General features: G+C 47.6%; 1 protein-coding gene across 1 annotated transcript in view; it reads right to left on the bottom strand.

Moving 5' to 3' along the window:
* The window catches only part of grin2da (glutamate receptor, ionotropic, N-methyl D-aspartate 2D, a), a 94,158-nt gene that overhangs the window by 47,165 nt on the left and 34,244 nt on the right, over positions 1-12,749 (bottom strand). Inside the window, exon 7 of the mRNA XM_054762873.1 lies at positions 499-613. Coding sequence (XP_054618848.1) covers positions 499-613 — 115 coding nt within the window. The remainder of the gene's footprint in view (positions 1-498; positions 614-12,749) is intronic.

Genomic DNA, 12,749 nt, shown 5'->3' with positions numbered 1-12,749 from the left:
AGGTCGGCGGGTCGGCCGGTTTGATCATTCGTGTTGACAGACGGGCAGAGGTTAGCGCCAAAATAACATCAGCTCAGTCAAACAAAGGTTCCTCTCTGATTGGACCGCAGGAGTTCATCAGAACTTGACTGTCGTCTTACGTTGAATGTGTTCTACTTCAGACCAAAGCAATGGAGCACTGATGCCACTCAATGTGGAAGTGAACCGTGTTTTTTCTGAAAAAAAGTGGTAAGCAAACTATTAGTAACGACGAAGGGGAGGGATTTCATACGCTTTGGCAGGAAAAGATCAGAAGAACCTTAACTGGAAGAAGACGTGCATGCAAATGTGCTCCTTGTTGAGTGTCCACCTTGCCGGAGGGGAAGCGAAACGAGGCAGACAAGGCTCAACGTGTGCATGCGCGTGTGTGTGTGTGTGTGTGTGTGTGCGTGCGTGGTGGCGGAGATGATAAAGGACAAACCACAAGGTGAAACACGCGCTCGCCAAATTAGCACTGACCTCCTCCCAGCCCCGTCCGTTGTTGTAGGAGATGACGTCGAGCAGTGGGTTGGACAGGTAGCCGTCGTTGTTGAAGGAGTAGTCCCGCCCCCCGATGGATATGTTGGTGAAGTACCTGGCAGGGCAGACGGAGGGCACAAAGACACAAAAAAAGTCACCAGAAGAGCCCACAAGCTGCCCAGGAAGGTTTCAACTCATGAAAAAGTTTACTGCAGTAAAGAACAAACCGAAGAATTGAATTTGCAATAACCTTCAAACTTTGACCTCATGTCTAATTTTCCATTCAACACAAAGCAGACCTGGATTGATGGCCCCCCCGGGTGCCTGTTTGCTCCGACTGAGCTGCAGCTCATTACAGTCGCTTCATTAGATGATCCATTCTTTGCTTCTGAGCGTCACTTAGTTTGGTAGTTGGCCAAGTGGCATCTTTCTTTGGTGGCAATGGGACTGCATGCGGGTTCTCACGCTTGATTGGTCCATTATCTCCCAACACACACATGTGCACGCACACACACATGCACATGTAACAACAGCTCTCAAACCGGCGACCACACATCCTCACCAAATGAGAGTTAAATTGAGCAGCGCTAGCCGATGAGCTAAAAGGCTGTCAAGCCAGCGCAACTCTTAAGGCATCGGGGAGTGAGGTTCACACAAGCACTTGCACAGTCACCATCAAACACTCGTGCACACACACTCGCATGCTCACGTGCACACAAGCAGGCAGACGTCCTCCTAGAAGCTGGCGTGTTGAAACGACATAAATGAGATTTGTGTTTGAGCACAAGCAAGAAGCCAGGCTGTAGATTAGAGATTTAGTCAAAAGAACAAAAGACGCTCATGTTGTTTCAGTCGGGGGACACGAGGACAATAAGTCAGTAATTACAGTAAATAGGAAGACAAGACGAGATCAAACAGAGGAATGTGGTCAAAGCAGACGTTGGTCGTCGTGTGGGGAATCTTTGCTTGTGCAGACAAGATAAAGAAGACAATTGTCCAACATGCGGAGCAATCACAGCGAGGAAGCAAGGAAGAAGACGGACGGCGGTAAACACGTGCAGACAAAGAGTTGCGAGGCTGACACGACGCTCCGCTCTGCTCCACTCCATCCGCCTTAAAAGCACCGGAGAGAAAACATGCTGATGAAAGAAAAGGACGAGAAAGCCAGCGGGACTGAAAAATGATGAGTGACGCTCCAAAGAAGAGTCCACTCCTTGAATTGCTCCATTTTATCTGCTAACAACATTCATGTTTAGACCAACGCCGTCTCACTAAGATGGACAGTGAAGGTGCAGGAGCCTACTACCGTAGTCCAGTGCAGATTTAAAAATGAATCCTGAATGAATTTGCATTTGAAATGAAAATGTTGTAAGTTATTGAAAGGAGGCTCTTTGGCGCACGCAGGCTGACACGTCTTTGCTGTTCATTTGCAGACTCGACAGGAAGAAAAACACACTAAAGTCATGAAGCCAAACTGCTTTTATTGTTGTAGTTCCTGTTTCCGCCTGCCTTTCCTGTTTATGCTTTGTTTTGTCCAGTGACTGGGAGCGGAGCAACGAGGCAGGTGGCTGCAATGGACAATTTGTCATCATCGCTCATAAACCCTGCGTCCACACCAGGAAGACGCCGCATTATTCCTCCTGGGTTTCCCGTGTTGACCTGAAATCTTCATTCTGTGCCACGTGACGGAGCAACGAGGCAGGTGGACGCGTGATTGGCTTCCATGCTCTTATTTCTTATTCTATTCTAATCTATTTCTTTAGTCTTTTTCTGTCCTTCATTACAGGTAGATTGTTTTGTTGCTACTTTTTATTGTTGTTTCAAGTGTCTTCCTGGACCGCCTTGTTGCTCCGTTTCCTAGTATGTCTCGCTGTCCCAGCCTTAGACTGAAGCATCTACTCTTTTGGACACTGAATTTATTTCTCATCCTTCATTTCCCCTGGCTGTGCTAACCACCAGGCCAAGGTGCGATGCTACAAAATAAAAAAGGAAGGAAGATTCTGTAGGAGACCTCAGGGGGGACGCTGTCATGTCTCAGCTCTTTGAGGACACCAGGGTCCTTCATTTCATCCGACGTGACCCCGGTGAAAAAGGGGTGATGTCGGCTCATGCCGCAGTCCTCGTGTGCAGAGGTCAAAGGTCACGCAGGCCTTTCACCGCGTCCTCCATCGTCTCATGGAGACGGGAAAGAGCAGCAGAAGGCAGGTAGGAATAACGCAGCCAGACCAGACAGCGAAGCGGACGCTAGCGGGCAGAGAGTGTGCACGTGTGATGGACAGGCAGGCACGAGCACAACCCGGAGAGGAAAGACGGAGGCAGAAGAGGAGAGGAACACTTTAGACGCTCCCCGTGAAGGCTACGAACAGCTGACACCGAACGCCCCCTCACGCTACCTCATCCCCGTTTTCATGCTAGCAGACGCGGGTAAGGCGACGCCAGACTGAAAATCCATCTTCACTTGAGAACGGCAGGGCTGCATCTCACGTGGATCATGGAACATCCTGACAGTTAACTCAAAAGACGAAGTATGCCAATTAGGACACTTGGAGCAAACGTGAGGTCATACGTCCTGCGTTTACCCCCAGGAACTACACACGCACGACCATTTTTTATATCTACTTTTGTTTACATGTAGATGGAAGTGTAGCTTGTGCCCGCCTGGAGGTAAGAAGGCCTGGAACTAATCAGTGCCTGTTGATTAGTCTTAATCAAGTGTGATGACATCACGACTATCAGGACAACCAGAGGATAGAGGGGGAGGAGCCACCTGGCATGGCCCCCCAGCAAGGTGCACTGTATTCGGTGTGACGCCACGGAGGTCTCTGGCAAACCTTTTGCACTTTTCAAACGTTTCAAGCGGCTGATAAGGTTTTTTGTGTGCTCGGTGGGTTTTTGCCCCCTCATCATGGAGCATTTGGTACAACTAGCACGCAAAACGTCTCTGAAAATGTGACCGCATGTTTGCTAGTGAGCTCAGGGGAAGTTACGACAGGCTTGGAAAGAAGGAGCGCTTGATTTGCTGGCCTCATTGGAGCATTTCTTAAAATGATCAATCATCAGAGGTATTTTTAATGGATTGGATGCCTCCTAGGTACCCTTGGCATCATGTTCTGATTGGTTTGTGTTCATCCCTGGACATGCTAAGAATTTACAGCAGTAAATAAACATTCATCTCAAAATGACTCAACACCAACAAAACATCATCTTGTTTCTCATCGAAGAATCAAAACAATCCCAGTGTTTCAAAATAAAACTACTCTCTTCTTTCATGCAAGACCAGACACGAAACTGCTGATTGTTTCATTCGTTATCGTTAATGCACTGCTCATATGGAGCAGTGTGCGCGCATGTGTGTGTGTGTGTGTGTGTGCGTGTGTGCATGTGTGTGTGTGTGTGAGTAGCTTCTTTCCAGCCAAGATTTCTGCGTCACCATGACAACTTCTTTAAAAGTCTAACACAGCAAGAGAGAGCAGCTTGGAGGGAGGCGGGGCCAGAAGGCATCGTGATGGAGAGAAAACAGGGGGTGCGGGTGGGGGGCTTAAATGATCTACAAGCATCGTCACGCACGTACCAGCAGTCCAGTGTGAAATGACAGAAACAAAAAGCTTGTCTCCCACCCTGGAGCCTCCTTCCTCTCGTCTTTCCTGCGAGATTGTTACATGCTTTGTTCAGGGAAGACACACAATCAGAGACTTTTAACTTAAAGACGACTAACAACTAACTAAACCAAACCAAACCAAATGACTGAACGCTGAGCATTGCTTCACACGTTCGTGAGGCGACAAAGCGACAACAACAAACGAGGAGAAAAATCTCCTCCGTTGTTGCCCTGTGAGTCCACGCTGTGATGTCACCGTGTTGCTTAGCAGGCTGGTCCCGCCCATACGCACACGACACATCAGGGCTGCGTCTCAAATGGAATACTTCAGTACGCTTCAGTGAGCTTACAGCGGTCCCTCGCTATATCGCTGGTTTTCATTCATGAATACATTATCGCTGTTTCGTGGCTGAACATGGCCTATTGTTTGTAATATCATAAGAATACGCATATTTAAAGCAAAACTACACCTTTTTTATTTGATTTTACCCATCATCCACAATCCTTATGTGAGACACGAACACACACGTCTTTCTGTTTTCTGTGTTGTAAAGATATAAAAACAGCTAAAAAGAGGCAGCTAAGAATGCACGTAATGGGACGCCCCTATGAAGCCTTCTGAAAAAACCTCCAAAAAGCGCCAACAGGGCTCCACTTCCATCATGTGAGCTGCATATGGACCACGTTGTTGTTATTATTGTTATTAACTTTGTTACACCCAAGAACTACGTTACTGCCGTAGTGACACCTCACCACACCACACTGGCTAGCCACTAGCAGGCTAGCGACTAGCTTCACCACACACTCGCTCACAAGGCCTCAGGCCACTAGCCAAAGGTAACGCTACATATTGGAGCTGTGTTTTTGTTTTTGATGCTAGGTGTAGCGTTCCTTTCTATGTTGCTATGTGACATCAATGCACCCAGGAAGGACGCTCCCAAAATACTCCAAGTATTCCATGTTATCATGAATGTAGCTGCTACTACATGCTAACAGCGTGGATAGAAAACCACTAAACCTTGTTGGGGCTTTTTGGAGGTGTTTTCATAGGAGGAATAGGTGCGGCCCGTTACGTGCATTCATTAGCTGCCTCTTTTTACCTCTTTTTATATCTTTAGAAGGCACAGAAAAGAGAAAACCGTGTGTTCATGTCTCGCATAAGGATGTGGATGAGGGGCCTTTAACTTCATCTCTGTTTGCGTCCACGTTTGAATAAAAGCGAGCTAAAATGTAAAAAATGTAGAAACATACACACTAAAAAGGAAAATGTGTGACTCTTTTTAGTGTTGCCTGGGTTGGTCCTGCTCCATCCATCTTTGTTACATGAGCAATGCCACTGCTGTGTCTTCCAGTCCTGATAGTCCTTCCAGTATTTCCACCTCCACTTACGTGAAAGCCCGCTTCTTCGTCCACGTCATCGTCCCACCGGCCGTGGTAACAGTGCCATCATGGACGCCACGTTCACGAGTTCCCTTGCGTTCACCTGCTAAGGTGAAGTGGAGGCGTGGAAAGGGTGTGACTTGAGGTGGAGTCGTGTACACACACTTTTCCTCAAGGTGGAATCTATCAACCACAAATTGTGTGAATGTGTGCGGACGCCACCTTCTAGAACTTATTTATGTTTTGGGGTTTTTGGTATACAGAAACTTTTAGTCAGAATTCCACACGCATTTTAAAAGATGACGCCCAAAATCACAACATCATCCACGACCAAGCAGGCACGCCTGCTTCCTCTTTACTGAAGGAGCAAACAAACGAAGTAAACAAATTAGTGATGCTCCGATATGCTGCCGATACCGACACCGATCACGTAGAAGAAGTGTAAATGTTGGCTATATCGGGGCTCAGGCCTCCGCCACCGGCGGCCATCCGGTCCGACGAATCCAACCGTGTTTTGGGCTATCCGCCCTAGAGCGACTGTCACGCACACACCCTGCCATGTGCCCGCCCCCCAAATGCCGCACCAAGCTAAAGCTTTTTAAGGCGTGTTCTATCACTCTCACAACGACAGCAAGAACCACGCGGCAGCCACGCTTGTCTTGGTGGAGGGAAAGGGGCGGGAGACGGATGCTGCAATGGGGGCGGAGCTGAAAGCTGGATCTTTTTCACGGAAATCGGCCGATACTGACCGGTGGTCAATGGATCAGTGTGGCCGCTCTTCTCTGCCGACCCAAAAACCCTCAGAGCAAGGGGGGGGTCATGCTTGCCTCATCTCCATCAGTTTGATTAGTTCGGCCTGACAGCGACTCTTACCACGGCGGCCATCATGGCTGAAAAACATGGACGACGTACGTGCGCCACACTGGTGAATGCGCAGGCAGCCATCTTGGGGAGAGAGCGCATTGAGGGTGGCGGGTGGGCGAGGAGGACGGGGAGAAAAGCAGAATGCGCCTGAATGTGCAGAACGAGGATGACGACGGTCCCGCAATGTTCATCCATCCTTCTGTCCCACCTGAGGCTGACTCCGCCTCCTCCTTTTCATCATCTCATTTCATCCCGCCAATTTCCTCTCCACTCCCCCTCGCCCGTGTCCCACTGTGGTTGTCATGGCGACAGACTCACAGCAGAGTGGCTGACGGATGGCGAGTACGAGCACGGTCGCCACAGGTGCTCCTGCATCGTGGACACGCGTTCATGTGGATGGACACATGATGAGGGGGGTGGGGGGCCATTTGAGGATAACGAGGGCTGCCAGGCATCAAACGGTGTTGACTGGAAAGTAATGTTGCTTGCAGGGCTCCATTTGCATGTTGATAAGCTGCCATTAGCGCACCCATGTGACGCTCGCCATTAGCGCGCCGTGGAGGAGCGTGGCAGCGAGGGAGCTTCTGACAGCTTTCACAACAACGACAGCAGCAGGCGCCGGGCCCGGCGAGGCGCCGCTCCTGACAGCTGGCCATTTAGCATGCGGCTAACGCGGCACATCAGGGATGGCGGCGAAATGTGTCGCCACACGAGACCAAACATCAAGTTGTTTGTTTTTAAAATAGCAACCCTCTGTTACTATGACAACAACGCACAGTGGGGCATAGTAAGTATTTGACCCCGCTGATTTTATAGGTTTACCCCCTACGAAGATTTGATGGGTCCAGAGTTTTAGGCTAAGTTTATCCTGGCAGAATGTTGCTTAAATGTCCAGAAAAATAACATGAAATAAAGCTGATAGAATAATTGAGCAAAAGAAGTATTTGTTTGGTTCAAAGCCCACCAGCACCATGGGCAAGACCAAAGAGCTGGCAAAGAACCTCAAGAACAAAACTGTAGACCTGCTCAAGACCGGAATGGGCTACAAGACCATCTCACCAGCAAGAACCTTGGTGAGAATTATGGGTGTAATTATTTGGAAATAAAAACCTGACAAGACAACAGACAACGGCCCTCGCAGGCTAATGATGCCAAGGGAGCTGGGAGCACAGTCACCAAGAAAAGCATTCGTTGTAACGGAGTGAGATCCTGCAGCGCCTGGATGGTCCGCCTGCTCAAGAACACACACGTACAGACTCGTCTGAAGAGACACGATCAACGACCTGAGTGACTCACGCACGGCTTGGGAGAATGTGACATCATCACATGACACCAAAATGGAGCTCTTTGACGTGTTTGGAGGCAACATGAGCCCAGCAACACCATCCCTGCCGGCAGACGTGGAGGTGCAAACATTCCCTTCCTGAGACGTGTGCAACCTTGGTGGTCAACAACAAGAAATGCCTGACCTTTGACCTTGCCAACAAGGGTTTCTGCAACAAGCACCAAGCTACGATTCTTACGCTCCTGATGAAAATGTTAAGAGCGGGTGAACAGTGGCAAGAATGTACATCTGGCACTGGTGGACCTTCAGGAAGCAGAGCTGCAACATGCAAAAAGAAGAGGGAGGGACAAAGAACTATTCAGGACGCAAAGTATTGCACACTAAAACATTACAGTGAAATGGGCTGAAATTCATCAGATGGTCAAACGTTTGAGACCATAGCTAAAAAAAAACAAACCCCCTAAAATAGAAAATAAAATGTTGAAAAAAAGGAGTCAGAAGTGAGTGGCTGCACCATTCTTGTGAGGCTGGTGGGAGTGTTGCTCCAGGTGCTGAAGATGCCTTCACTGTCTGGAACTCATGTCCATTTTTATAAATCCATCCCCAAATGTTCTCCATTGGGTTTAGATGAGGGGAACACGCAGGACGGTCCAAAAGAGTGCACTTCGATGTCCCATGTTTGGTGCTCTCCTGCTAATTCCAAACCCTGAAGGAGACCAGGCCTTTGAAGATGTTTGTTCTCTGGCAGATGCCGTCTGATGGTTATCGGAGTAGCAACATTCATTGTCTTGACCAACAACCGCTTGACTTTTTGGATCCATGAGCCTCAGGATGTTTTTCAGACGTTTGGAATGACTGTCTTACCACGTCCAACCTCAGCAGCGACGGTGCGCTGCGAGAGAGAGGCCTTGCTTATGCAGCTCAACAGTCCCAGCACCTTCAAAGAGATGATGACGGAGTCAATCCCGGACACTAAATCACATTCAATCCACATTTTGACCAACACTTTGCTTTTTAAGGCTGTGCTCCTCAACTATTTCACTTGAATGCTTCTTTGCAAGAAATGTCTTCATTTGGCATTTTGAAGCTCAACTAGAACTTCCTGAAGATCTAACAGTGTAAAATGTACACTCTTGCATTTTCTCAACTGGTCCAAACATTTTGATGAGCAGTATAAAAACATACATAGCAAACAAACAAAAGTTTACGTTCATCTTCGTCTATGACATGGTCTCACCGAGGAGACGGAGCGACGCGCTCAGACGTCCCTCGCCGCTCGTTAACTTCTCTGCTCTGAACAACCTCCCATCTGTCGCCCGCATGTGTGTGTTTATTATTTCTTCCCTTACGTCTCCTGGATGTCATCCATCCTTCCGTTCCTTCTCCATCACAACACAACCTTGCAAGCAAGAAAAGAGGATCACTTCTGTGTTTACGGATTGTCCGTCATGGGTCCAGTTGGCCTCAGCCAAGGCCCAAAGAGGAGCTACTGTTTACAAGCCAGAGAGAAGATGTCTTGTTGGACCTGCTACATTGTTCTTGGACATCCATGGATGCCCATGATTGTCATATCAGGTCACAGCTGATTGGTCATCTCCACAATCTGTCTGTGACATCATTTCTATGATTCAAATGTCATGTGACCCACACAATGTGGCTTCATTCGTTGCCTTCTTCTTCACAAAGGCAGCAAAAAGCTGTTCTAGCGTTCAATAAAACTAATCTCGCTGCCTTGCCTTTTTTTTCTCTCCGCCTCCTTTCAGCCCGTTTTGTTCGCCGACCCGTTCCGACGTAGAATCCTTTGTCCCGCCGTCCTTCATTCGCGAGTCGCTGTCTCACAGCGTCGTCATGTGTTATTCATCCCACAAGCTAACGAGGCTGCCGGGTCGAGTCCCATCAAGCAGGTCAAAGTTTTGCTTCTGCTTGGAAGAGATTCCCTGAAAAGTCTTTCTGTGAATTTTAACACCAGGAATAGAAAACACGACCTTGCCTGTCCCGTGCTTGACAACGCTGTGCCCAGTGAGGACAACAGAGAGATGTAAAACAAACACCCCTGAATGTTTGGAGACAAAAACACACTAAACAGTCCCAGAGATGTCTGTCTGCAGCGTCCCTCACTCTGTTTGTATTTCTGCAGCCATTTTTCATCCGCGTGGCGTCCTCCACTTCTTCTTCGTCTGGCTCATTTTTCATTCGCTTATTGAATCAAGCCCCCGTCCCGTCGCCCCCTCGCTCTACCTGCTGCGCTCTCCATCCATCCATCCATCCATCCATCCATCCACTTTGCTCTCCAGCCCATCTCGTCGCATCTGATTCATGGTTTTGCATGGCAATTGGGTAATTGGATCCAGACACTAAATGCACGGATGCGCTCAGGGAGCAAGAAAAAGGAAAGAAGTGGAAGAGGATCAGGTTGCCTTAATGTTCACCTCACATGGGCGGCAGCAGCAGGAGCTAAAGGAGCGTAAAGATTGGATTTATCTCCATGTTTGCTCCGTGACCCGTCATCATAATCTCATGTTCAATGTTCTCTTCTGTCCTGACCTGTCAAACATGTCTTTACCTCTGCCTATCTGGAGAACCATCCATGTTGAAAGATGCAGCCTGAAAAATAAGCCTTTCATCCTGATTGTCTTAGTTAACCCCTTTACAAATCTATGAACAGGCCACGATTTCTAGGGTTCGTTTATGCTAACAGAGAGACAGAATGTGTACATATACTGGATATACAGCATATACACACCACCAGTCCGACGTTTCACAACGGAGCAATTTATAGAAATTCAAGTGGTTCAAGTCCAGTGAATAGCTTGAAATGGTACGAAGGTAAGTGGTGAAGCGCCAGAGGTTAAAAAGAGGTAAGGTAAGCCAAAAGTGAAAGTGTACAGTATTTCACAATGATGCTGTTTCAGGGAGCACAAAATGGCTCAACAATTTCATGCTGTCGTGCAGAAATGGGGGTTGATCAAGCCAACAGGGACAACAGTGGGACAGCAGGACACCCCCAATAATAGTAATAACAATAATAATAGCAATACATTTGATTTCCATTTTTATTTTTAGTGTGATTTTGTTGTCAGCACATTCAACTACATAAAGAACAAAGTATTTCATAAGAATATTTCATTCATTCAGGTGTAGGATGTGTTATTTTCGTGTTCCCTTTAGCTTTTGGATATAAATACTGTATGTGCTGGATATACTGGATATACAAGTATACACACTTGTACCTTTTGTGATGTGATTTAGTGTCCGGGATTGACACCGTCATCATCTCTTTGAAGGTGCTGGGACTGTTGAGCTGCATAAGCAAGGCCTCTCTCTCGCAGCGCACCGTCGCTGCTGAGGTTGGACGTGGTAAGACAGTCATTCCAAACGTCTGAAAAACATCCTGAGGCTCATGGATCCAAAAAGGCAAGCGGTAGACCCAAAAAAATTGGCTGTCGGTCAAGACAATGAAGGTTGCTACTGGTGCCGAGTGCAGTCCGATAACCATCAGACGGCATCTGCCAGAGAAGAAACATCTTCAAAGGCCTGGTCTCCTTCAGGGTTTGGAATTAGCAGGAGAGCACCAAACATGGAACATTGAGAAGTTTTATTCTCCCTTGACGGTCCTGATGGCTTCCAACATTACTAGCATGACAAGGAGATCCCAGATGAGATGTTTTCCACCATCATGATCCTTCGGGTCGCGCAGGGGCGTCAAACAGCAGCTATGTGGAGATGTAGCGGGGGGCATCCCTCATGGCTGAAGGCCCTGGTCTGTGTGGTGATGACTGGCTTCTTCAACAGGACAACGCTGCACTTCACTAAGAGGAATAAGCGCACTCTTTTGGACCGTCCTGCGTGTTCCCCTCATCTAAACCCAATGGAGAACATTTGGGGATGGATTTATAAAAGTGGACATGAGTTCCAGACAGTGAAGGCATCTTCAGCACCTGGAGCAACATTCCCACCAGCCTCCTGGAAACACTGGCATCACGCACGCCCAAAGCAGCAAGAATGGCACCACTACTCATTAGTCACTCCTTTTTATACATTTTATTTCTATTTTAGTTTTTTTAGCTGTGGTCTTAAACTTTTGATCAGCTGATGAACAGCCTATTGCACTTGAATGCTTCTTTGCAATTAATTGCTTGGTCTATTTTTTTCCTCCCAGTCCCATTTCCTCTTTTTGCATGTTGAACCTCCTTAAGATCCGACAGTGCAACATGGACATGCGTCACATTTGTCAACTGCTCTCAACATTTGGATCAGGAGTGTGCGTATATTGTGTATTGTGTATTGTGTATTGTGTATAGGGTATCTATGGTCTATTTGATTTTATTGATCATATTTTCCTACATTGTTTCATGTGTTTTTCTGGGGTTTACATTTTGTTACATGTTGAGTCCTTGCTGGTATTTTGTCATGTGACCAAAGGCGGTACAATAAAGTAAGGACTTGGTTAGACAGCCTCTGTGACTCATTACGTGACATAACTCAAACATTCCAAAGCAAAACGCTGTCTGCTGGATGGAATGCATGTGTGACTGTTCATGTCCTGCTATATTTACCAAGCTTAGATTTCACCAAAAGCTTCTGAAAGATACTTTTAAAGATCACCTTAGTCAAACACACACAGAGAACAACACTTATTTATGCACGCTGTCTTTTATTTTCACACCGGTCCTAGTCCGAGACCGCTTGAGCTTGTTTGGTGCGCACCAGGGTTCAGATGATGGCCTTCTTTCCCTCATGGACCACCAGCATCATCCAATGCTCAGAATCATCTCCCAACACAAGAGCAGTTCCAGTGGCAGATTACTATCACTGTCCTGAGCACATCGTTCCTCCCCACCCATGTGGCTTTTCAACACACCAGAGGTGGAGCCATAAAATCTACAGTATCTATCCATCCATCCATCCATCCATCCATCCATCCACCCACCCATCCACCCATCCACCCATCCACCCATCCATCCATCCATCCATCCACCCACCCATCCATCCACCCATCCATCCATCCATCCATCCATCCACCCATCTATCCATTCACCATCTACCTATCCATCCATCCACCCATCCATCCATCCACCCATCCATCCATCCATCCATCCACCCATCCATCCATCCATCCATCCA

This window comes from Dunckerocampus dactyliophorus, chromosome 20 (assembly GCF_027744805.1).
Source record: "Dunckerocampus dactyliophorus isolate RoL2022-P2 chromosome 20, RoL_Ddac_1.1, whole genome shotgun sequence".
In the NCBI taxonomy this organism is placed as follows: Eukaryota; Metazoa; Chordata; class Actinopteri; order Syngnathiformes; family Syngnathidae; genus Dunckerocampus; species Dunckerocampus dactyliophorus.
Note: the sequence above shows the minus strand (reverse complement) of the source record. Positions and strands in the feature narration are given on the sequence as shown.